This window comes from Zeugodacus cucurbitae, chromosome 6 (assembly GCF_028554725.1).
Source record: "Zeugodacus cucurbitae isolate PBARC_wt_2022May chromosome 6, idZeuCucr1.2, whole genome shotgun sequence".
NCBI lineage: Eukaryota > Metazoa > Arthropoda > Insecta > Diptera > Tephritidae > Zeugodacus > Zeugodacus cucurbitae.
In genome coordinates, this window is record NC_071671.1 from 39,168,573 (window position 1) to 39,195,959 (window position 27,387).

The window sequence follows — 27,387 nt, forward strand, 5'->3', positions numbered from 1 at the left end:
GTGCGTAAGCAAATTGTGCGCAATTTACCAGATTTGTTCAAGCATCATCTATAAAAATCTTATTTTCGCTACCAAACAAAAAAAAAACGCCAAGTGGATCATTTTACGTTTATTTTCTTTCTAATATCACCCAGAAACAGAATCCACTTGAAAATTTTATTTACCTAAAAATTTTATTTAAAGTCGCTCCAGAGCACCGTGGGAGGCAAGAATGATAGAAGACAAGATTACGACATTCGTTTACAGTTAGCTTTTTTGGGTTTTCTGTGTCACTTTCACGACCTCAGAACACGCGAGCAACACAAAAAACGAAAGAAAAATTGACAAATTGCACGGTGGTGCAAAACAATAAAACCAAAACAAAGAGCTGAAGTCAAGGCTAGTGCTTAATTATTATTTAAAATTCTAAGTGAAAAATGTATTAACTTGAAAAAGAAGTCCGCAATGGCGGAATTTAACAACAATAGTACAAAAAAGTCGTATATAAAGAGTTTTTTTTTCACTTTTCCAACCAACAAAAAAGTTGGCAAATTGGCGAACTTTTTGTAACAAAACATATAATTTTAATTATAAGTATGCCTTATTATATTGGATCATTTTATACATGACAATTTTAGGAATCACGTTCATTGCGATATTTTATCTGCGCATTATTCAATTTGGTTCACTATGTTTCACATTTCCGTTTTCCACTTGACAATTCTTATGTTGCCTATTCCCTTTCGTGGGTCGTGAGCGCGTCACTATGTGGTAATCGTGTCTTCTATCATTCTTGTTGGGAGGTGTGTTTGAGAAACAGATTTTTCTGTATAATTGAAAAAATTATATTTATTGTGATTTTCTGACTTAACTAGGTCCATATTTGAGCGCTGCTTATCAAGTACGCAACTGCTAACCGTCGAATCATCCTTTCGCACCGATATTCAATGTGGTTTTTCGTCCGCTGTGTCGCACTATACCATAATTAGTAGAATTTTTACGAAATTTTGAGATACAGTTCCGATGTCGCTTTGGTCTGGAGCCATTTTGGAACCGCTTTCATTGCATTGATTATTACTTGTTCCTCGGCTGATAAACTACAACCACGAGGCATTTTAGGGTTAAAGTTAAATACATACATATATGTGATCAAATTTTTAATAATTCATTAAGTTAATGCACCTACAACAATTTTGCAAACTAATTTTAACAAAAAAAGGGCAGCTGAACTGATTTTGCACATATAAATATTTACTATGCAATACCCAATTCACAAGCACATTCATAATGTAACTGTACAACGAACGAGAAAAGTATGAAACAGCAACATATCAACCTTTTATTCCACATTTACCGAAATCCAAAAAAATAACAGTGAATAAGAAATACAAACGAAAGCAGAAATGCACATATAATTCTTTGTATGAGGTATAAATAAATAATAATAAAACCTTATCAGATTTGGAAAATCAATAGCTGATCAGATATTCCCCATGCGCCAAATCTTGGACAAGGCCCGTGAAAAGAAGATCGACACACATCACCTTTTCGTCGATTTTAAAGCTGCTTTTGACAGAATCTGAATCTGAATTTGGTATCCCTGCAAAACTAATACGGCTGTGTAAGATGACGTTGAGCAATACCTCCATCTGGATCGGGAAGGACCTCTTGTTCGAATGGACGAAAACACTCCAGCTTTGAAAGTGTTCAATGCAGTATCCGCCGGTGGAAGTACAGGAAGGGGAAGGCCTCCACGCCGTTGGAAAGACCAGGTGGAGAGTGACCTGGTTACACTTGGGATTTCCAACTGGCGCGGAATTACGAGGGAAAAAGCTATTATAGATTCGGCTATAATCGCATAAACGGTTCCTACGCGAATTACATACATACATCCATCTATAGAGCTAATATTTTCATATTACAACACTTCCGTGTTGGGTTCTTTATTCATAGTAAATATATAGTCTCTCTTTACTTTTAGACCTTACAAACTTACATCACAGTCTAATTATTTAAACATATTTACTTGAATTATAGTTATTATAAAAAATATGGCGAATTAAACTCATATTTAAAACATTCGACAAAATATCTTTGGCGTCGATTTTTCTTAACTTCTACAGTAGTCTATCACTCTTTGTCATCCAGTTTCTTTTCTCCATCTTCGTCTACTTTACTTAGTTTCAAGAATACTTCGTTCAGTTCCAATTCGGAACGATATATTCCCGCCGCCTCTTCCATCGCTATTTGTGATTGCCGACGTGCAACTTCTGCATTGCTCACCTTCCGTCCAGTTCGAAAGTAGTTCTCAATCTCCAGTAGTGTGCGACCCTTTGTCTCGGGCACAATAAAATAAATGAACGCCGCTCCCAATAAGGAAATCCCTCCGAAGAAGGCGAAACAATTAGCGGTGCCTATCCAAACTTCCAAGGTAGGATACAGTTTTACTACACTAAAGGAGAACAGTAGACCAATGCACAGAGTAAATCCACTGGCGCTGCCACGTACACGTTGTGGAAATACCTCCGAGATCATGAAGAATGGCAAAGTCAGCAGTCCCATCGTGGAGAAGATTATGTGCAGCACAATGGCGAAGACAGACAATAATGGCACTTGCTCGCCGATAACTGGCCACCATCCATTAGCGGCAAGCAACAACATGCAAATAGTCATACCTGTTGCTGAGAATATACCAGCTGGTCGACGTCCCCATTTTTCGAAAATCATGCCCATGAAGAATGTGGTGATTATACGTGCCACACCAACGAACACAGCCACCAGCAGCGGATCGGCAGAGACACCAGCGCGTGTCGCAATTTGTGCCGCAAATACAATCACAACAACAATGCCAGAGCACTGTTGGAAGAAAAAGAAGCCAATCATCATGATCAATGGTTTGTAGACCTCCGGTGCGCGTATGGCCTGCAGAAGCGATTCATTGGCAGCGGTTGTCCGACTGATGTCCGAGTTCTTTTTGATGAGCGCCAACTCTGTTTCGAATTCCTCGTAAATGTTGTTATCTGGTTTAAACAAGAAACGAAATAGGACACTCTCTTTTTATTTCATACAATAGTATTTAAAACTAACCATTTTTTGAGAGACCTCGAAAATATTTGAGCGACTTGCGAGCTCGTTCCACATAGCCTTTCTGTAGCAGCCAACTTGGAGATTCAGGCATGGGCAGGCAACAGCAGAACGCCAAGCATTGATAAACGACGGATATAATGGAGATCAATTTAAAGTTGTTCTGAAACGAATGAAATGATATTCGTAAATCGACCACGGCTCCCCATAATAGGTTGAATGTTCATATGTACAGTGGCGAACAATAATGGATCAATGTTTGTCACTTTTATATCTGTTCATAAAATCGGTTCTAATGAAGCAAATTTAACCAATTTTTTTATTTCATGAATTATTTATTATTCTAATAGAAAACATAAACCATAGTAATAAAAATGTAATGCATCAATATTATTGCTATAATATTGTACATGTAGTTATCCAATTTTGCAAACCGATAACGGTAATTAACGTTATCAGCTATATTTTAAGTACATATTTGTATTATGTGTACTGAGTTCAGTAAATATTGAACGTGTAGCATATTTTGTGATTTATAAATTCGAATTGGCGAAAAGCAATAGTGCAAAAATTGGAAAGACGAATATATTCTAATAAAATGTACATGAATTATAATGTTTACAGATCAGAACAGGAATCTTTGCCAATGCTATGCCACTTATCTGCCAAAGGTTTTTTTTGATAGCGTCCAAATAGTTAAGTTAAAATTTTGTACGAATGTCAATCTACTACATGTATAAGAATGGAAACGCATAATATGGTCAGATGAAGCATAACTGCCTTCCCTAAATAAAAGCGGCAGCGGCAAATGATTGTCAAAAAATTCTCATGCCCATACAATTTGTATGACGGATACCTAAATAACGGAACGGCGACGCTAAGCGGTTGAAATTTTCTATTTTGACGGAGCGTTGCGAAGTAAAGTTGGCTGCGAAAAACGAAGTTTCTCTATTCAATAAAATTTCACAACAACAATTCAAGTAAACATTTTGATATTTGACGTAAAGTTGCCGCTTTATTTAGGGATGGCGCATCGACGTTAAAGCTGAGCGGAAAAAAACGTTCCGCCAACGCTTTTATCTAGGGAAGGCAGTAACTCAATCGTTTCCAATCGGCTGGTAAACAATAATTCTGGCATCGACGACGGAAAATACCTCAATTGTATTAGATTGGCCCATTAATGAAAGTTGAAGGGAATACGAAAAAGGAATATTGGTATTTTGAAATCAAATTTGCCAGGATTCGTTGACATTAGCGCATATCCCGAAGACGAAATAATGCTTTAGCAAAATGTTGACCCAAAACTCATAGCCAAAATCGTGACAGATTGGTTAGCCAATCAAAGTCAAAGTCTGAAATGTCCTGCACAAAGTCTGGATCTGAACTCTATCGAAAATTTAAGAGCTCTTAAAATACTGTTGGCTGTTTATCAAAGAGCCCTTAAAAATATGGGGTCTAATCATTGAATCCGCAGCGAATTCGATTTCGATACGATAAAGATTTTCGATCGAAAAAGTTCATGCAATCATTGATTCCGTCAATAAACTTTACCACAAAGTGAGAACGTAAAATTGTTTTATCGACCTTTATCAAAAATGTTAATATTTTTGCTTTGTTCAAAATGAATTAAACCTGACCTTTTACTATTGTGAAATTTCTTCCAAGAAATATTTAATTCGCCTGAGGCTTTTTGAGAAAATTCTTGAGCTATTTCGAGGGGGCACCTTAATATCGCTTTTAAATATGTATTTTTAATTTATTATTGTTAGACTGTTTTTGTCTCTTGGCTCTAAAATAACCATTTAAAACATAATTTACTCCGTCCGTTGCGTACATTTCCGCAAGTCATTCACACATTCGGGTAGATAGATTAGATATGAGTAATGTGATCGTAAATTTTATTTTCTATACTGTTTCAATAATTCCGACGTAAAATTTTTCGATCGAAACGGATTCAATGATTAGGCCCATGGAAAAGCTTCGGTTTTGAGTTCAGATTGAAAAAATATTAATTTTGCTTAAGGCAGTAGTCTGCTTCACAGGCTTTAAAAAATCGATTTTTTTTGTTTTGTTTTAAATCTCTTCCAAAACTATCCAAGAATATGTATAGAGTATCCAAGAATAGAGGCCAATTCGACATACATACATACATATATTCAACAATACAAAAGTATTAAACTATTTGTTTTGCAACTTAAGTAAATTTTTTTTTCTTAAAAAAGTGATTTTTTTTTTTTCAAACTTCGAAAAAATTTCGATTTTTATAACTTCTTCGGTATTTTTTTAGTTCATAAAGAAAATAAACTTATAAAAATTAAAAAAAAAAATTGGTTCGACTATTTCAAATGCATCGCACGACCTCCATCACCGGCACCGATTTACAAGTGCAGACTCCAGACGCTCCAGAAAAATACTTACAACTTTGAAAAAATTTCAATATTTTTTAATAATTAATATTGTTTTTCAAGCCTGAAATATAGTACACTATCGTCTTAAAATTCCGAGGGGGCACCTTAATATCGCTTTTAAATATGTATTTTTAATTTATTATTGTTAGACTGTTTTTGTCTCTTGGCTCTAAAATAACCATTTAAAACATAATTTACTCCGTCCGTTGCGTACATTTCCGCAAGTCATTCACACATTCGGGTAGATAGATTAGATATGAGTAATGTGATCGTAAATTTTATTTTCTATACTGTTTCAATAATTCCGACGTAAAATTTTTCGATCGAAACGGATTCAATGATTAGGCCCATGGAAAAGCTTCGGTTTTGAGTTCAGATTGAAAAAATATTAATTTTGCTTAAGGCAGTAGTCTGCTTCACAGGCTTTAAAAAATCGATTTTTTTTGTTTTGTTTTAAATCTCTTCCAAAACTATCCAAGAATATGTATAGAGTATCCAAGAATAGAGGCCAATTCGACATACATACATACATATATTCGAAGCTAGAGCAGTTTTAGTGGCCGAGCGTCGAGCAGGTGCGAATGCTCAGGCAGACCTTTAAAGCGCGTTTTCTCGAGTGTTAGAAAACGGTGCCGGCGATAGCAAAAAGAATATACATATGTCCGATCGAAAACACCAAAGTGATCTAGCTTCAGTATAAAATTATCTTCTATTTGAACTAAAAAAGTTGGACAAAAGTATTAAACTATTTGTTTTGCAACTTAAGTAAATTTTTTTTTCTTAAAAAAGTGATTTTTTTTTTTTCAAACTTCGAAAAAATTTCGATTTTTATAACTTCTTCGGTATTTTTTTAGTTCATAAAGAAAATAAACTTATAAAAATTAAAAAAAAAAATTGGTTCGACTATTTCAAATGCATCGCACGACCTCCATCACCGGCACCGATTTACAAGTGCAGACTCCAGACGCTCCAGAAAAATACTTACAACTTTGAAAAAATTTCAATATTTTTTAATAATTAATATTGTTTTTCAAGCCTGAAATATAGTACACTATCGTCTTAAAATTCCGTTTACCGCAATCGTTTCCTTCCCTTTCAAAAAAAATTGCTAAATAAACCCTTTTTTCGGCTTCTAAAGCAGACTACTTGCCTTAATAAATATAGATTTTTCACATCTGCAAGATTTATGTTTTCTATTAGTGGAATGAATAAATTTGGTTCATTATAACCGATTTTATGAACAGTTAAGTGTGAGAGTGACAAACATTCATCCATTATTGCTCACAACTGTCCATAGTATCTCATAAGATGTTTAATCTACTTATATCAACAAAATTTGTGCATGTGATGAAGTGTGAAAATGGATGCAATCGGATAATGAGCACGACGGCCAATTTTTACAGTAATAATCAAAATGAACATGGGAAAATGAAATGATTTGGAATGGGTGATTGGTTAACAGCCACGCCTAATTCCTATTTAAAAACTATCTGATTATTTCAAGTTACAAATTCTCACATATGTATGTATGTACATTTGTATGTATAGTGTATTCTGGTTCCCTTCAGAATGGCCAAAATCGGGTCACAACTTGTAAATACTTCAGTTACCAAATATGAGAACTTCAGTGATATGGCTGACTTTTTACCGAAATAAATCTATTAAATATCGTTTTCTAATAATAATGTACTACAGTGGAACTTCCATAACTCGAAGTTCTCCATAAATCGAACTCTTGAATTGGCAATAGAAGTCAAATTCCATACAATTTCCCTTCCATAAATTGAACTTTTCGACCAGAGCATAATACAAAATTTAAAATTTTACTATTGAGACAGAATTTTAAACGAGTCCCTCCATATGGTATGAAGGCGAATAAAAAATATGATATTACATACATATATGGATTGCATAAATCAGGTAACAAAGTCAAGAGCCAAAACGCAAATAACAAAATTACAGAATACATGTTTTAACGTATGTATGTTCATAATGCTTTATATGAAGTAAATATATAAAACGGTGTGTAATCTATATTTTACAGCTTTTTGAAAAAGTGTATGTTTTAATGAAAATTCTATACTCGATGTTTTTTGTGGATTATGATGATTCGAGTTAGAGAAGTTCCACTGTAATTTTAATATTTTAGTTATTTGTTACTAATTAAATAAGCTTGCTACTTAATCCGAATATTTGAAGCATAAATAAAATTAAAATATGTATCACTGTATGAACTTAATACTCACCCGAATGAAATAACCCAACAAATACATTAGCAATATACCGCTGGCTATAGCTATCGATGTACCCATAATGAGACGACCTCTTATCCGTGGTAAACTGATTTCTGCGGCATAGGCACCAATTGGTGATAGGGATAGTCCAATCATAAGACCTTAATATTCACGTCGACGATAAGACATTTTGTTAGGGATTTACATAATATCCATTTATAATTATTTTCAAAGATTTACCACATAGGAATCTGCCAATGAGTAATTGTATATAAATGGCATCACGCGTGCTTTGGTGGGGTGCAGTGACAAGCAGCAACAAACCGATAATACCGATGAAATTCGTGCATAACATCGTGTTTCGACGACCGATGCGATCCATGAGATAACCTACCAATAAGCCTCCCAGAGGACAGGCCATACTATTGATAGAAGCTGAAATTTATGAGCAAGATGAAATTGAATACAAATTGTTAAAAAATTTGGAAATACCATTTTCTTAAACATTTAATTTTCTGAATAATACGGAAAATTTAATTATAAAAAAATTATCGGATTTTTAATCAGTTTTAAGTTTAGTTAGTTTTTGAGAATAAATCTATGTACATATGTATATTTAAAGTACACGGATGTTTGTTTCTCCACACATTTCAAGACCTCCTATCTTGGTTACATACATACATATATTCATTTAAACTCGGCACAACTTTACAACTACTTTTCTGTATCCATTAATTTATTTTTAAATTTTCCTTCTTTTAATTCATAGAAAGGATTTTTAGATCGTAAAGAGTCTTAAACTTCTCGAATTCAATATTATAAGTAGGTGAAAATAGAAATTGATTTAATTTTATTTCTATATTGATTTCCAAATAGTTAAGTATTGTAATAACACCTATCATACTCACCAAACCAACTACTTTCCTCGGTATTGAGGTGATAAATATCATTTGGATCGGTTAGTTGAGCGAGCGCCACTGAAGGTAGAGCTATGGACATACCTGACGCTGCCACACATGTATTTCCAAGCAGTACCATCAGCTCCTATAATGTTTTTATAAGTTATAATTGTAAATGTATTCGGCTAGTCTTGATTAATTTATCACCTGACGCAACACTGCTTTTTTGCGTTCACCTAACGGTTTCGGTGGTTTCATTTTATCGTGTTCCTTGACGATTAAAACTTTATGTGCGGAATTACCGTTGTGTAACTTCGCCAAGTCTGAGTGTATCGTCATTTTGGACGTCATGTTTTTATACTATATTGATTTATTTCCTTAAATATTTGTTATGATATTCTGAAATTATACTTAATAAAAATCAACAATTAAATCGTTATATAAATATTCTATATTTATATTAAAAAGGTAATGAAAGGTGTGGGTATGTAAGCAAAAATATTAAGCAGTTTGTATTGGAAGATACAATATTTTTCAATGTCAATAATTAGTCTTTCAAAAGTCTGTATTAGTATGTAAGTAGTAAACATTGCATATTTTTGCTCTGATTTAATATGGTCCTATAAATGAAGATACTATAGACTATGTTGACCACATTTCATCAATAATTAAACCGAATACGCTTAGTATTTGTAAGGTTTTATTGTAAAATGGACGAAATTTACAATATTATTATATGTATATCAAATTAATATGATTTCTAATTGATCATATATGGATCTGTATCTATTCTATACTACATTACCGCAGTGTATTCTATAATAACTAATACCGTTTCGTAAACTTTAGTTGGTTGGATTTGGTTTCAACAACCGTTAGCAATTTAAACATACTTGAATTCTAGTACCAATTAGTACCTTTTAAATGTACTTATATACATATGTAAATACTTACAAATATAAACAATTTTTATTATTATTATTATTATCACCTGTATTAGTTAATTGCATACACCTATATTTACACATATGTCACGTTTTTATATTCAGCAATGCACATATTCTTTCATTGGAAATTATGCAGTCTTATTAAAAAAAGTTATATTATACTGTCGCAACATGTTGCACTGAGTATAATAGTTTTGTTTACCTAATGAATGTTTCTTATACCAAAAACAAAATGGATTTACATACACTTTGTGATAATAAAACTGTGTACTAATAGTGCTCCTAATGTGCTCCAACTGTTTACATAAAATGTCCCAAAGTCGATCAATTTTAAAAGAAAATATGTTAAAAGAAAGTATGAAAAATCCGTAAGTAACTGCCAGAATCCACATATGCCCAATGTAATGATTGATTGTTATCGATTTAATAAAATACAGTTGAACTTCTCGAATCACCATAATCTACAAACAAACTTTGGGTTATGGAACGTTATTTTAATGAAATTTTACTTTTATTGCAAATTCAAGAGTTCGAGTTATGGAAGTTCAACTGTAATATTTTACCAAATCTTGAAAATATTTCCCTGCCTTTAGAGCTTGCAGAGTTGAAGTGTTCGGTTGAATTCGAACTTACGTCCTCCCCACCTGGTATTTGTTTAGATTTAATCGAGTTTATGACAGATGGAAGTATAATATAATTGATATGAATACCTATACCTACTTTCATACTTATATACATTAAATTATTTTATTTTCCATGCAATGCAAAAGTAAGCGAGGGCGCTGAATATATATTCATAAAATAAATTTGAAATATGCAGCGCTCCACTATTTTTTTGTTTGTAATAGTGTAAACTAAACGAGATTGAAGTTCATACATATATAAAACAAGTAAGGAAAAGTTAAGTTCGGGTGTAACCGAACATATTATACTCTCGCAATTTATTTTTATTTATACACCACTATATATAGTTCACATGTATATGGGGGTTGGGGTGATTTCTTAAGGCAGTAGTCTGCTTTACAGGCTTCAAAAAGTCGATTTTTATACTCTCGCAACAAAAGTTGATAAGAGAGTATTATAGTTTTGTCCACATAACGGTTGTTTGTAAGTCCTAAAACTAAACGAGTTAGATATAGGGTTATATATACCAAAGTGATCAGGGTGACGAGTAAAGTTCAAATCCAGATGTCTGTCTGTCCGTCCGTCCGTCTGTCCGTCCGTGCAAGTGTAACTTGAGTAAAAATGGAGATATCTTAATGAAACTTGGAACACGTGTTCCTAGGCACCATAAGAAGGTTAAGTTCGAAGGTGGGCGGAATCGGACAACTGCCACGCCCACAAAATGGAGATAACCAAAAACACATAAAGAGGTATAACTAAGCCATAAATAAAGTTATGAAAATAAAATTTGGAAGATAGGATCGCATTAGGGAGAGGCACATTTGAATGAAATTTTTTGGAAAAGTGGGCGTGACCCAGGCCTTAAATACGTTTTTTGTATATATCTTGCAAACCAGTAAAGTTATATAGGCCAAACTTTCTGCAGTCGTTTCTTTTAGCCCTTTCCTTATACAGTCCAAAAATGAAATCGGATAATAACCACGCCCACCTCCCATACAAAGGTTAGGTTGAAAATGACTAAAAATGCGTTAACTCGCTAACGAGAAACGTCAGAAACACCAAATTTTACATAAGAAATGGCAGAAAGAAGCTGCACTCAGATATTTTTACAAAATGGAAAATGGGCGTGGCGTCGTTCACTTATGGGTCAAAAACCATATCTCAAGAACTACTCGACAGATTTCAATGAAATTCGGTATATAACATTTTCTTGACCCTGATAACACTGGTGGAAAATGGTCAAAATCGGTTCACAACTACGCCTACTTCCCATATAACTCAATTTTGAATCCTTCTGATTCGATCACTTTATAATGTATACATAAGGAACCGATAAAGATAGCGAAATAAAACTTTACACAAATACTGTATTTGAGCTGTGACTTTTCAAGGCCCCTAATATCAAACATGATGAACTCAGTGCCTAAGGGTAATTTTTCACCAAAAATATAAGTAAATCTCTAAATAAATTGCGAGAGTATAAAATGTTCGGTTGCACCCGAACTTAGCCTTTCCTTACTTGTTTTGTTTTGTTTTAAATCTCTTCCAAAACTATCCAAGAATATGTATGTCTTTAAAATTCCAGAGGCCAATTCGACATATGTTCGAAGCTAGAGCAGTTTTAGTGACCGAGCGTCGAGCAGGTGCTAATGCTCAGGCAGACTTTAAAGCGCGTTTTCACAAGTGTTAGAAAACGGTGCCGGCGATAGCAAAAAGAATATACGTCCGATCGAAAATAACCAAAGTGATCTAGCTTCAGTATTAAATTATCTTCTATTTGAACTAAAAGTTGGACAAAAGTATTAAACTACTTGTTTTACAACTTAAAGTAATTTTTTTTTTCTTAAAAAAGTGAATGTTTTTTCAAACTTCGAAAAAATTTCGATTTTCATAACTTCTTCGGTATTTTTTTAGTTCATAAAGAAAAGAAACTGATAAAAATTAAAAAAAAAATTGGTTGGACTGTTTCAGATGCATCGCACGACCTTCATCACCGGCATCGATTTAGAAGTGCAGACTCCAGGCGCTCCAGAAAAATAGATACAACTTTGAAAAAATTTCAATATTACTATTTTCGATACAAAGCAACATTATATCCAAGATTTTATATGTATTTAATTTTTCTAAGCTCGCTCACATATTAACCGATAATTTGAAAACCGTATATGAGATATACATACATATGGGGGCTGGAGGAATTTTGAATTTCTTTAGAATAACTGAAAGATTTAACTATGTATATTTTTCATAAAAAATTAGCCGCAAGCTTGGATGGATATCAAAATTGTGGTATAGCCAAAGATGTGGTTGTGAATCGATTTCGGCCATTTTCAAACTATAGCATTGGGATGTTATGGAAATGTTACGAACCGATTTTACATACAAATTTGAGTGCAGTCCTCTTGTACCATCTATATCATGGAATTTTATATTTCTGATGTTTTTCCTTACTGAATTAAAGCATTTTTAGTAGTTCAACATAACCTTTGTATGGGAGGTTGGCGTGGTTGTTTCCTCTATTTTTTGACTGCATAATGAAGTGATTAAAGGAAATGACTCTAGAGATTTTGGTACATATATCTTCAGTAGTTTACCAGATATATACAAAAAACACTGTTTTATGTTAGGCTATCGGAGTCCTGCGTCAAGAATTTTTCGGGGTGTCTATTGTCACAAATTGTGGATATAGAATCCACATTCACTATTAGAGGATGTGAACCGAAAACTCTAATTTTGAGAACCAAAATAATTTATGAGTTACATGCTTTAAATAATTTCATTAAACATCTTACATCCTGTCCAATTGACCAATTTGCAAAGTCAACCGAAAGGACGAAATTTTTAGCTTCGGATATTATATGAAATGTTCCAAATATCTGAAGCACTAATTACGCTAAGTTTTATTTCAACATATCTCTGAATTTTTCAAATATGCTGATAACATCTTAAATATGTTGATCTGAGCATTTTTTGACTTTTATACTTGGTTTAAAATGTTGCTAGTGATTTACAGTGGAACTTATCTAACTCGAATCATCATAATCCACAAAAAACTTCGAGTTAGAGAGACTTCGAGTTATAGAAATGTTCATTAAAACACACATTTTTCAAAAAGCTGTAAAATATAGATTTACCCATAGTTTTAGTTATTTACTTCGCAACAAGTTGTATTTAAATATATGTATATATTAAATCATGTATTCTGTAATTTTGTTTGTTTGGCTCTTGACGTCTATATCTCATGCCTTTGTTAAACGATTTATGAAAATTATAAATATAAAATCATATTTTTTGTTTGCCCCCATACGATATAGAAAGACTCTTTTAAAATTGTTCCTTGATAGTAAAATTTTAAATTTTGTATAATGTCCTGGTCGAAAAGTTCGATTTATGGAAGGAAATTTGTATGAAATTTGACTTCTATTGCCACTTCAAGAGTTCGAGTTATGGAGAACTTCGAGTTATAGAAGGTTCAAGTTATGGAAGTTCCACTGTATTATACACTCAATTTGTAATTCATTTGTGAATAGTTTGTAGTAATGAGATTAAACTATAATCATTGTTTATACCAAGTTCCCCAAACAACCAGAAAATTAATTCTTGAAGTGTGAAGACATCGAACTTTTAAATTGATGTAGACCATTTGTATGTTGGTATGAATATTTTTATAAGAAATCAGACGTTTTTGCTTATATGAATATACATAAGAAAACATTGTAAAATATTTGTGAAGTAGTACTAAATACTTACAAATTTCTTTCTTTGGAAATATTCTCGTTTCGGTTTGAGCTTTGATGACCCTTCACATAAACAAAAAGAGTTGACTCTGATTTTTTAGAGGTTTAAAACATTTTCTAAGCATCTTACTACTAACTTACTTCGATATACTGTGTATATGTACATATATGTACATATGTACGAGTATATGTATGTATGTAATCACGGGACTTTAGACTTTGTAGACAATTTTTGTACAACCTTTTGATTTATTAGTGTTATATCACAGCGTAAGCTACTGAAATTACTTAAACAAAACACTTTGCATTTTTTAATTACTACATATTCGGTATAATTTACTGCTTTTCTAAGATTTATTTCCACTAATCACTCAAACCGTGTATGGGTGTTATATGAGTGTTTATAACTTTGATACATCAGGTGGGTATCTTTATCGTTATAAGTACGTGCACAAATTCAGAATTTTCAAATAATCCAACACACTGCACTTTAATTAACCTACACGTGTACCAAATACTTAAGATAGTCACAATACTTTAGATTGTCCGTCGAAATGAAAACTTGCATGCTCGATGCTTTGCTCAACACAAGCCGGCTAATAAATTGCTTCGGCTTTCCTAACGAAAAAGAAATGTGCACCGATTGATTGGAATTTGTACAGCTGATTGAAACAGATGTTGTTGTACCAATAAACAGTTAACGTAAAGCTGTGTGCATTTTATACAGTCGTGAACAGCGAAATAGAACGAACGAAGAATGTCGAAAAAAAGTATAAATTTGTGAATAGTGGGTGTTTATTATGTTGTTAATTTTTATTTAAATGACAATTCACTATAACAATGAAAAAATAAATGGATTGTAGTGTGTATAGGGCGTCACTGTTCCAAGGAAGAAAAGCGTTTTATCCTTGAGCATAGAGGGGAGGAGAAAACATAAAAAAGAATATCAAATCACTTAAAGTTTTCTTCCCTGATGGTATTCGATGCCTTAAAATATAAAATGAAGATCGAAAAATATACATATGTACATATTTAATTGCATACATAAAATTAAACATAAGAAAAAACTCATTCAAGTTAACGGAATGTGCTTTGGAATCTAAACTATATTTCTACATTTGGAGTGTGTTCAGAAATAGTTGAAAACAAAATATAACGGTAAATAAGATGGTCATTACTTTTAAGTGTAAAGCTAATGTCAAATAAATATATATTTTCAATCCTCACTCAAAATATATATCTTCCACGGTCCACAATGATTCTATTTAAAACAAAATAAATAGTGCGATCTCAATCTACATATATAAGACTTTTATATCAATATTTCACAAAATGACGAAGGTGTAAAACAATGAAGGAGAAGAAATTGTTTAGAAAATATCGACGCCTTTATCAACTTCGTTCGATTTTAAATCTCATAATATCTCTAATAAGGTGGCAAGTGCTGTAAACGTTAAAATATAAATATTTGTATCTAAGCATGCCGGTTGTTATATACATACACACATACATATACGGTGTCATGTAACAAATCGAAATTAGAGCAAAATGAAAACAACGTGACGTCTCACAGTGGTCCAAGTTAGTTGAAAATGTGGAATTTTCTTATTTTATTATAATTATATTATTACAGGCCTAGCTCAAGTAACATAATAAAAACATTTTGTAAACATTTTCATTGGTTGCAAGAATAATACGTAATAATACGTAAGTTTCCGTGTATGTATGTTTAGTATAAACGTTAAGGTTAAAAAAAACACACTATGAGTTCCTATTTATCCACCACTGTGTATGGCTTAAGGAAGTTGATTATTTTTTGTTTATGTTTATATCTACTAGCATACACACAAACATGGCAGTACATAACCTGCCGAGCAGTCCAGTGGTGCCAATTTGTGATTCTCTTGAATATGTTAATTGACCTTCGCTTTGCAGCCATTGTTTTCCCTCTCCTACAAAGTACGACATATTACAATTGTGAATAAGGAATTATATTCATAAACTCAATTTTTATTAAAGGGCATGTGCAACTGAAATACTTATATCGATTAGATATCGATTTTTGATTAGCTTTCACGTGGAAATGCAAACACCCAGTCTTGTCCTTTTCTTATCAGCCATAACCTTACGCCATTCACATACAGTTGTGTTCATATCAATGGCAGTGCCTAAGTACATATCTATTGTGAATCTTTATTGTAAAAAGCCCTCGTGAAAATGTATGAGAATATATCAATAAAATGCCTTTTTATCATTTATGTCAATATCAAATGAAAATGTAAACAAAAATGGCCGACATCGAGAGAAATATGTGTAATACAACAACAAATGCAACACATTTGACAATTGATAATCTCATTTGGCTATATGTAAACGGTTAGATTATTGAACGAGCTTAGAACGAGATTATTTTCATATGTAAACATACTATAAGTAAATATTCTGTAAATGAATTTCAGAATAAATTTTCATCGAAATAGTCGAAAGAACTTTTTGGTGTCCCAATTTTTTTTGATTCGTAAAATAAAGTAGGTTTGAGTAAAAGAAAAATTTTGTGAGAGTAAAGGCAAGGCGTATTCAATATATTTTAAGAGAAATATATTGGGTTGGTAGGTTTTGACGTTTTGCAATTGGGAACGGCCAGATTAAAATGTTGCTAAAAAATATTGCAACATAGACATTTATAACCACGGTGCAAGATCACAAATACAAATTAAAAAAGTAAGGAAGGGCTAAGTTCGGGTGTAACCGAACATTTTATAGTCTCGCAATTTATTTATTTAACTTTATTTATATTATATAATACACAATTTGACCCACATATTCGTCATATATATTGTATAAAGTCCATTGAAAGTTGATAATATTAGGTTAGAAGCACCGAGGTCCTCGTGTTCGATATATGGGGCCTTAAAAACCTATGGTCCGATTTCGGCGATTTTAGAATGGGGCTGCCCACTATAAACATAGTATTTGTGCAAAGTTCTGCACCGATATCTTCACTAGTGCTTACTTTATATATAGTAAAGTAAACGATTCAGATCGTCTTCAAAATTCTGGTATATAGGAAGTAAGCGTGGTTGTGAAGCGATTTGGCTTATTTTCACAGCATATCATTGGGATGTAAGGAAACTATTACAAACCAAGTTTCATTGAAATCCGTCGAGTAGTTCCTGAGATATGGTTTTTGACCCATAAGTGGGCGACGCCACGCCCATTTTCCATTTTGTAAAAAAATCTCAGTGCAGCTTCCTTCTGCCATTTCTTATGTAAAATTTCGTTAGTGAGTTAACCCACTTTTAGTAATTTTCAACCTAACCTTTGTATGGGAGGTGGGCGTGGTTATTATCCGATTTCTTTCATTTTTGGACTGTATTAAGAAGTGGCTAAAAAAAAAACGACTGCAGAAAGTTTGGTTTATATAGCTCTATCGTTTTGCGAGATATGTATAAAAAACATATTTAGCCACGGGGCAACGCCCACCACTCCAAAAAAATTACATCCAAATATGCCCCTTCATTGTGCGATCCTTCATACCAAATTTTATTTCCATAGCTTTATTTATGGCTTAGTTATGGCACTTTATGTGTTTTCGGTTTTCGCCATTTTGTGGGCGTGGCAGTGGTCCGATTTTGCTCATTTTCGAAAGCAACCTTCCTATGGTGCCAAGAAATAAGTGTGCCAAGTTTCATCAAGATATCTTAATTTTTACTCAAGTTACAGCTTGCACAGACGGACGGACAGACAGACATTCAGGATTTGAACTCCACTCTTCACCCTGATCATTTTGGTATATATAACCTTATAACCCTATACAACTTTGTTGCTAGCAACTTTGTTGCGAGAGTATAAAAATACGAATGTAAAATAATTTTTTTATGATTTAAGCATCAAGAAACTATTTTTTCATGGCACGTAATAATTTACCTTATTACACTCTCGCAACAAAAGTTGCTAAGAGAATATTATAGTTTTGTTCACATAACGGTTGTTTGTAAGTCATAAAACTAAACGAGTTAGATATAGGGTTATATATATCAAAATGATCAGGGTGACGAGACGAGTAAAAATCCGTCCGTCTGTCCGTGCAACGGATAACTTGAGTAAAAATTGAGATATCTTAACGAAACTTGGAACACGTATTCCTTGGCACCCTGAGGATGTTGCTTTCGAAAATGGGCAAAATCGGACCATTGCCACGCCCACAAAATGGCGAAAACCAAAAACATATAGAGTGTCATAACTAAGCCATAAATAAAGTTATAAAATTAAATTTGGAATAAAGGATCGCAATAGGAAGGGGCATATTTGGATGTAATTTTTTTGGGGAAGTGAGCGTGGCCCCGCCCCCAAATCGGTTATTTGTATGTAACTCGCAAACCAATAAAGCTATATAAACCAAACTTTCTGCAGGCGGTTCTCTTGAGTATCCCACCACACGCCATGAAAATAGTTGAAATCGGATAACAACCACGCCCACCTCCCATACAAAGGTTAGGTTGAAAATTACTAAAAGTGGGTTAGCTCACTAACGAAAAACGTCGGAAACACTAAATTTCAAAGAAATAATAGCAGAAGGAAGCTGCACTCAGATTTTTTTACAAAATGGAAAATGGGCGTGGCGTCGCCCACTTATGGGTCAAAAACCATATCTCAGGAACTACTCGACAGATTTCAATGAAATTCGGTATATAATATTTTCTTGACACATGTGGAAAATGGACGAAATCGGTTCACAACCACGACAACTTCCCATATAACTCATTTTCGAATTCCATCTTATTCCTTCACTTTATAATATATAGGTACATAAGGAACCAATGAAGATAGCAAAATAAAACTTTACACAAATACTTTATATGATCTGTGGATCCCCGGATATCGAATATGAAGAACTCAGTGCCCCATGGTAACTTTTCACTGAAAATTTCGGTAAATCTCTCAGGTATCTTAATTTAATTCAGAGGAAATATTTTTCTTCTAATAGTGTGCCGCTGTACCAGTAAAGGTTAAAATCGGGTCATAACTTCCCTTATATATGAATATATGAGAATACCTAATTATAGGATTTTCAAAAATACGATGAGCTTAATAGCTTATAAATCGGTTAATATGTGAAATATATTTATGCCGAATATATGGGTCAAATAGTGTGTTTTCTTAATAAAAATATAACAATAAATTGCCAGAGCATAAAATGTTCGGTTGCACCCGAACTTAGCCTTTCCTTACTTGTTTATATAAGTTTTAACCGTAATAAATGTTAGGTATGTATTTTAATTTAAATGCCCAAAAATTAGTATTGTGGCAACAATTCATATTGTTGTAAAAAACGTAAATTTTTATGCGGTTTTACACTGAAATAAGTTGGACGGACAACCCTTTATCCCTGTTTAGATGGTGCTTATAGAAAACGTAAAACATGTACAAACAGCTAAGGGTAATGATTCGTGCAAATGTTTTATTGCACGGATAGAAGTACTATTTCCAACCAAGAAAGAAGCACAACAAATACATCGTGCAAGTGCCAGTGGACGTGTTGTTTAACCAGTTGGAATAGTTTGTTCGAATCACTACTCGCCAACGCTTGGCAAATCGAAGACATCTTTATATATCAGCATATATTTATAAATATGTCAGAACTTAGTAGTTGCATAATTGAGCTAACTTACTTAGGTACAGACATAAATATGTAAGTAATCATGTAATTATGTATGTATGTACACATGCAACAATATGTCGTTTATAGAAAGGTAGAATAACGAGTTAGAATTATTTTTTTTTTTCGCTTAGACAGCTTCGCATTAAAAAAGTCACGTAAAAAGCAAGGGAGAGATAACATCGCATGAAATTAAAGTACACATATTTTGGTCTGAAGAATATAAAGACTATTTTTATTTTGCCAATAATTATTACTGTACACAATATTGTTCATAATATTGTAATATCCCCAGATTCCATAATTTCCAAAATGAAAGAGAATATCAGTATAAATAAATATTTGTTTGACAATTAAAAAAACATTATTGGAAATTAGTTGCTTACAAATGTTTACCAAATGAGATAACAGTGTATTTGATTTTGAAATTTTTCAGCAATGTTAAGTATACATTAGCGTTTTGCACTTAAAACAACACTTCTATTGTCTGTGCATGTCCCTTTGCATTCTGCCAGTATTTTGGGAAATATTTAATAAATTTTATCATTAATTCTGTTATAAGGGTTAGTTGTTATAATTACACTATACGACAAAATCAGCTTTTTCTCTATGTATTGGACCAAACTTAGTTTTTCCGCGAGATTGAGTCATTCATAAAAATCGTGCATTCTCCGATTTTCGAAGATAGCCTCCAAAATCGAAATACAGTTGAACTTCCATAACTCGATCTTCTATAACTCGAAGTTCTCCATTACTCGAACTGTTGAATTGGCAATAGAAGTCAAACTTTATACAAATCACCTTCCGTAACTCGGAAGTCTCTTTAACTCGAAGTGTTTTTGTGGATTATGGTGATTCGATTAGGGAAGTTCAATTGTATTTGGTTTCCAAGTTCGAAAAAAGGGTTTTTCGAAATAATTATTATTAATAAATCTGGCAACACGTCAAACTGTGAAGTTTAATTTTTTCTCGGTTCTTGAATTTGAATTACTATTTGCTGTGCATTCTTCAATTCCATCTGAAGAAGTAGAAGTTCCTCATGCGGACTTTATTGAATTTAAGTGCATACGAATTTGTATTAATAAATGTTCTATTTATCTAACTTTATCTTATATTCCGCCTCAATCGGACTTATCTGTATATACGCAGCATGTTTCTTTAATAAATAATGTTTTTTTTCAATTGCTAAGAATACTGATTACATAATTGTTCTAGGCGATTTCAATTTACCGTGTGTATCTTGGAAATCTGTTGACGATTGCATTACCCCTTTTTGCACTCGTTTAAGCTTTAATGAGTTTTTGGAAGAAATGTCTGGGATGGGTCTTAACCAAATTAACTTAATTACGAACAAGTTTGGTAAATTCTTAGATTTGGTCTATGTTGATAATACTTCAACAGTTTCTGTGGTCCGATCTGATCCTTTAGTTTTGCCAGAGGATTCTTATCACCCTGCCTTGGAAATTAATATCGAAATCATAGACGAATTACTTGTATGCAACAAACAGGACCTTTGTTCTCGGTTCAACTTTGCGAAAGCTAACTTCAAAAAGATTAATTGTGAACTTTCTAAATTGACTTGGCCTGATTATAGTGGTAATATTGAATTAAATGTATCACATTTTAATGAAACAATTTTTAATATTTTTGAAAGATTTGTTCCGAAATGTTTTATTATCAAAAGAAAAAGTTTAAATTTGTGGTATTCGAATGAGCTATGTAAATTAAAAAATAAAAAAGCTCGTGCTTTTAAACTTTATAAAAGAACTGGAGCTCTTGTTGACTATTTAAAATATTCTAAATTGCGTCGTCAGTTTGAGAAACTTAACAAAAAATGTTATAAAAACTACATAATCAAAGTAAAAAATAATATTATTCGTAATCCGAAATTGTTTTATGGTTTCGTTAACTCCAAACGCAGGATTTCAAATTTTCCGTCCGCGATGAAATATAAATCAACAATGTCATGTGACAATTATATTATTTCTAATATGTTTGCAGAATTCTTCAAATCCAATTATTGTTCAAACTACCCTATGAATGTGCCATATCATCAAGTGTTATGTCCGAGTACTGTAATTAATACACCAATTATTTCTGAAACAGATGTCTTAAATTATTTAGTTACGTTAAAAAATTCGTTTAAATATGGCCCTGATATGATTCCCTCAAGCTTTCTTAAAAATTGCGCAAAATATATCTATCTGCCCTTAACTAAGCTTTTTAACCTATCTCTTAAACAAGGTATTTTTCCGTCAATGTGGAAAAACTCTTTTATATTACCTTTGCATAAAAGTGGAGTTAGATCATCTGTTGAGAACTATAGGGGGATAGCTAAAATGTCAGCTATACCCAAACTTTTTGAAGCTATTGTCACTGACCAAATAACTTTCTTAATCTCTCCTTTAATTTCATTCTCTCAGCATGGATTTTGTAAAGGGAAATCTACAGTAACTAACTTGCTTGAATTTGTAAACCATGTGTCAATGGGTTTTAGGGATAATAAGAATACTGATGTTATATATACAGACTTTAGTAAAGCATTCGATAGAGTAAACCACTCAATTCTTTTGCAAAAACTGAATCTTCTTGGTTTTCAACCAAGACTTCTTGAATGGGTATCCTCATATCTTACTAACAGAAAACAACAAGTTTTATTTAATAATACGTTATCCGATTCAATTAGTGTCACTTCAGGGGTTCCACAGGGTAGTCATCTCGGCCCGATTCTGTTCTTGTTGTTCATCAATGATATACCTTCAGTAATTAAGTTTTCAGAAATTTTATTATATGCGGATGATGTAAAACTTTTTAAATCATATACTTCTCATGAAGAAAGGACTGAGTTGCAATCGGATTTAAATAATTTAGTTACTTGGTGTCACAAAAATGATATGCCACTGAATCTTAAAAAATGTAAAACGATGTGCTTTTCCCGTAGAACTGTTCATCTTTCCCCCTATGTAATAAATAACTTCAGTTTAGAGCAAGTTTTCAGCTTTGTTGATTTAGGAGTTAATATGGACCCTAAACTAAATTTTAATTCTCATGTAAATTCAATTGTCTTAAAAGCTAAAGGTGCTCTTAGCTTTGTTAAACGTTGGTCTAAAGAATTTAGTGATCCGTATATTACTAAAATTCTTTTTACAACATTGGTAAGGCCTATATTGGAGTATGGTTCTGTGGTATGGAATCCTAGCTATCAATCCCATTCTGATAAGCTTGAGTCCGTTCAAAAACAATTTTTACTTTTTGCTTTAGGCCACTTACATTGGGATTCAAGATTGAATCTTCCCCCGTATACTAGTCGTTTAAAACTTATAAGTCTTCCCACACTCACTAGTCGCAGAGAAATGCTAGGTATAATTTTCCTAGTAAAACTATTGAATGGCTTAGTTTGTAGTTCATTCCTTTTGTCTGATATTAAGTTTAATGTCCCATTGCGTTCATCCAGGCAGTTTAGACCATTATTTCTAAAATCTTCTAGAACAAATTTTGAGTTAAATGAACCATTCTGCCGAATATGTCATGATTTTAATTCGCATTCCAGCACATTTGATCCATCTGACTCAATATTTAGCATCAAAAAAACTATTTTGTCTTCTCTTAATAAATAATATTCAGAAATTTTTAACTTTTTGTTTTTATAAATTTTTAAATCTCAGCTGTTGAAATGTTTCTTTCTGTAGCTGAGCAGTTTGAGAACCGGACGCTTAAAAATCTCTTGCCTTTCTAGACTCGGCAAATTCCGCTTGTATGCGGACTGCGCCCCACGCGTCGGTTGGGCGGGAGGAGGGTAATCGTTTGGGTTAATAATTTCAGGATATATTTATTACAAATCAAAAATATGGGTGCTAATTTGTATATTCTCGCAACAAAACTTGCTAAGAGAGTATTATAGTTTTGTTCACATAACGGTTGTGTGTAAGTCATAAAACTAAACGAATTACTAAAAGTGCGTTAACTCACTAACGAAAAACGTCAGAAACACTAAATCGGTAAGGAAGACGAGAATATCGGTAAGGAAGAGGAAATCGTTTTCTTCTAATAGTGTGTCTCTGTACCAAAAATGGTCACAACTTTCCTTAGCTCTCATATAGCTAATTATAGGATTTTCAAAAATACGGTGGCCTTTATTCCGCATATATCGGTTAATATGTGAGATATCTTAGCAAAATTAAGTGAGCGTATAGTCTTGGATATAGTGTAGCTTGGTGGGGAAAATAAGTGAAATCGGCTTAAGAATTACCTCAGCCCTCATACACTATATGTATATGATGATTTTCGTTTTTCTATTGGACTTTATGCCGAATATATGAGTCAAATTAAGTATGGTCTTAATAAAAAATATAGCAATAATTTGCGAGAGTATAAAATGTTCGGTTGCACCCGAACTTAGCCATTGCTCACTTGTTTTTAAATTATTTCGGACAAGTGACCGTCGAATGAATTCCATCTAGGATGTACGGTCGAAAATTGGACCAATTTTTCCAACACTTCATTAATAAGATAAATTATGCTTATAGGGAAAGGGAATTTAAAGACACGAACAAAAAAAATTTAATGAAAAATATTAATGATTTTCCCTACTGTAACTGCATTGGTCGAAGGGCATAAAGTTATTTCAATGGGATACGTGTGTGAAGAAAGCATTATGGTACTTGAAAATGCTCTACAATACAGTACTTTTAATGAAAGCTTATTAAGTATAAGTTCTTCGACATTGAGGGTGCTTAAACGTTTAATGGATTTGTTAAAATCCAACATATGTATATATAATTTATATCTAAAAATATTCAAACTCAAACCAGTTTCTATAAAATACTCTTATTAAATTCAGGAAATACAACTTGAAAATAAGCAAACATTACTTTCAGCGTTATTGGAATAAAAATGTGTTAAATATTAAAAACTACCTGCCTAGTCAAGTGATTATCCCTCACACAGTAGCCATTTAGTATGTATGTACATATATTGATATAAAATTTTCATTAATTTTTTTTATAGTAATAAAACATGAGAAATACATGATGGAGAAGAGTGTTGTGTCACAAAATTTGTTTTGTCCATGCAAAATTAAACTAATTTTAAGACCTAGACCAAACATAAAGAATATCGCTTCACAACTTTTTCAAGCTTGTAACTTTCGGCTGACTTTAAGATCGGTGAATATGTCAGATACTTAAAACACATTATCTGGACAAGTTTTTCTGATCACAATATGATTTTGTGTTAAATTTAAATGAAATAATTATCCTATTCCTAATAAAATGGTTTCGGTCCTCTCTAATATTATAGAAACCGTTAGATAAGCTATATTTTGGAATGCAAAGATTATGATTAAAGACCGTGGCTCAAAAAAAAGGAGAAAAAATCTAGACGAATAACATAAAAAAGAACAGTAGTGATCCTTTTAAATCGGATATTTTATTCCAAAACAATAGATTAATATTAGAAACAATTAATTTATTTATTTTTCTTTAAATCACGGTATGACATAAAACTGATAACAACTAACTTTGACTAAAATAAGTAATATTCACCTTCACTTTCTCACCTAAATTGGCATTGACCGGAATAGGAACACAAAAACGTTTAAAGGCACATTTATACTTGAATTTCTTTTCACTATCACATCAGCAAGTGTATCACTTTTACTTTTGAAAATTTCCCGTATTTAATATTTCATCTATATTTATAATTTGTATCCTTTATTTGTGCATATTTGTTTGCAAGACACAGTTCAAGTTCAGTGCTATAGGGTCCTTACTTTGCGGCACTTGTCTAGTCCAACGGAAGTGGCAGGATTTTAATATCCTTCAGATTCACTTAATTATATTTGCCACACCGCACGCAGCAAACGCGAAGGACTTGTGTTAGCACACATACAAGCTTACAGGAAATCGAAACAGTCAGTAGAATTATGAACGTTGCCGTTAGTGTTTGCCGCTAAGCGTCCGAATGCTTCGAGCCGTTTTTGAACAATGGCAAATCATCTATGAATTGCTGTAGCCAAAGTGCAAATCGAATCGCCAGCCAATACCGGCAAACAATTTCAATTCGAACAATTGAACGATGAACAATGAAACAGGCTGCAGAGGCACTCTACATACAGATATACTTAAGTACAATATGTACATGCCGACATGAATAGTTATATGTGCACTTATTGTGAGTTCTTATTAGCTGGACTCACGCGACATAAACGCCACACTGTTGACCGTTCAATTGCTGCGAATCAAGTCACCAGCCACAAGTTACTCCACCGGCGGCTTACATATAAACGCATACACAGTTAGAAATTTTGATATCATTTTGGGTTTTTTCGTACAACAAGCAAATTTATTTATTTTAATTAAAGTGAGAAATTACTGAACTTTGCTTTGAAGATTGAAAAATATTTTTTTATATTCTAAACCTTTAATTTTGAAAACATACATAAATATACACTGTACATGCCTCGCCATGTCCTGTTTTTAATTGAAAATAACAATTTTCTCAATAAGATATTGAAAGAATTCATTATTGTGGGGAGCTGGAAGGTGTTTAGCTTTTTATTGTTCCTATGATTGCTATAATTCACTTTAAGGGGTTAAGCCAGTGTAAAAAAGTGTTAACCTTGTCAAAATATTTAGGGATTTAAAAAAAGAAATCGTATTTCTTCCTTCCTCCTTTGGTTAATATTTTTTTTTCATATCTAAATAAAACGTAAATTGACATTTTGATATAATATTACCGTGAAGTCGCAGTTAAAACTTACAGTGAATACGAGCAATATTCTCCGAGTACCATTGTCAACCACCAAAAGCCTAACTAATGAAAAACCTATATGGGTCAGAGCCCTTAAAGTGTAAAACATGAGTGCGTTGCTATAGTGTAAATTCACCTAAACATTCCTAACCGTGTATTATTCACATTTAACAATATAAAAACTCATTTGTATTGAGAAAAGACGAGACGCTGCATAATATACAAATTGCAACTTCGTAATTTATGCAATTTTATGGCTAATAGTTTGCCCGTTCTCCCATTCACTTAATATCACGGTAATCAGTAACGCGACGCGACGCGACGCCACGCGAGCCGACCCGGCGCTGCATTATACCGTGCTGCGCTTAGCTCTGCTCCGCTGCATTCTCAATTGCTGGAAAATTGCGTCAAACTAACGTCTCGTTTTGCCGGCCAATATGAATAATTAATACGGTGTGTTTGTATGTATGTATGTAATTGTCTGAAAAATTGCAATTTAATGAAATCAAATCATCGCCAGCAATCGCTGCGTCTCACATGCGGAACACTTGCAACGTTAACTGAAATGTATACACGAATTTAACAGTTATTGCTTACATTAACTGCTAAGCGGGAATACAATTTGTCACTGCAACGGCACAAAAGTAAACACCCAATAGCGGTGGCATAACGAGCGCCCCAAACATTCCGCCTTCCTCGTGTTTTCGTTAACGCTGCTTGCACGTTTGTATGTAACACAGAACAAGTATTGTACCCAAGTATTTATGTATACGTGTTTGTATATATTGTATCAATATTGTAAATCGGTATGCACCTCCGTTCGTTGTCGTTCGTTAGCCAAGTGAACTTGACATTGACAGCAGCCAAAGCACGAGCTTTCCCTTCGACGCCTAAGCACTTGCATGCTCAGATAAGTGTCTTGGTTTGGAATTATCTTAGTTAAAAATTAGTATGAAGATTTAAAAGAATTCCCAGTGAAATTTTGATTGAATTGAGAAAGCATAGTCCAATGGATGTGTGCTTATGATATAGTTATACATTATTATCTAGAATCCCGATTATCCGA

The 27,387-nt window shown here is 33.0% G+C and overlaps 1 protein-coding gene across 15 annotated transcripts; it reads right to left on the reverse strand.

Moving 5' to 3' along the window:
* Positions 1-1,876: 1,876 nt before the first annotated feature.
* On the reverse strand, positions 1,877-27,050 carry Tret1_26 (facilitated trehalose transporter Tret1-2 homolog). 15 transcript variants are annotated; one of them, XM_054232720.1, is made up of 8 exons: positions 14,154-14,489; positions 13,926-13,975; positions 8,812-9,014; positions 8,614-8,749; positions 7,946-8,140; positions 7,718-7,866; positions 3,067-3,226; positions 1,877-2,999 (listed from the first exon to the last, which is right to left on the reverse strand). In XM_054232720.1, exons 3-8 carry the CDS (start codon positions 8,953-8,955, stop codon positions 2,110-2,112), a joined length of 1,674 nt encoding a protein of 557 aa, XP_054088695.1. In that variant the 5' UTR covers positions 8,956-9,014; positions 13,926-13,975; positions 14,154-14,489; the 3' UTR covers positions 1,877-2,109. The 15 variants fall into 15 exon arrangements, with proteins under 15 accessions (XP_054088695.1, XP_011193889.1, XP_054088697.1 ...); XM_011195587.3 differs by having other exon boundaries at positions 14,054-14,489; XM_054232722.1 differs by having other exon boundaries at positions 14,449-14,467.
* Positions 27,051-27,387: the final 337 nt, after the last annotated feature.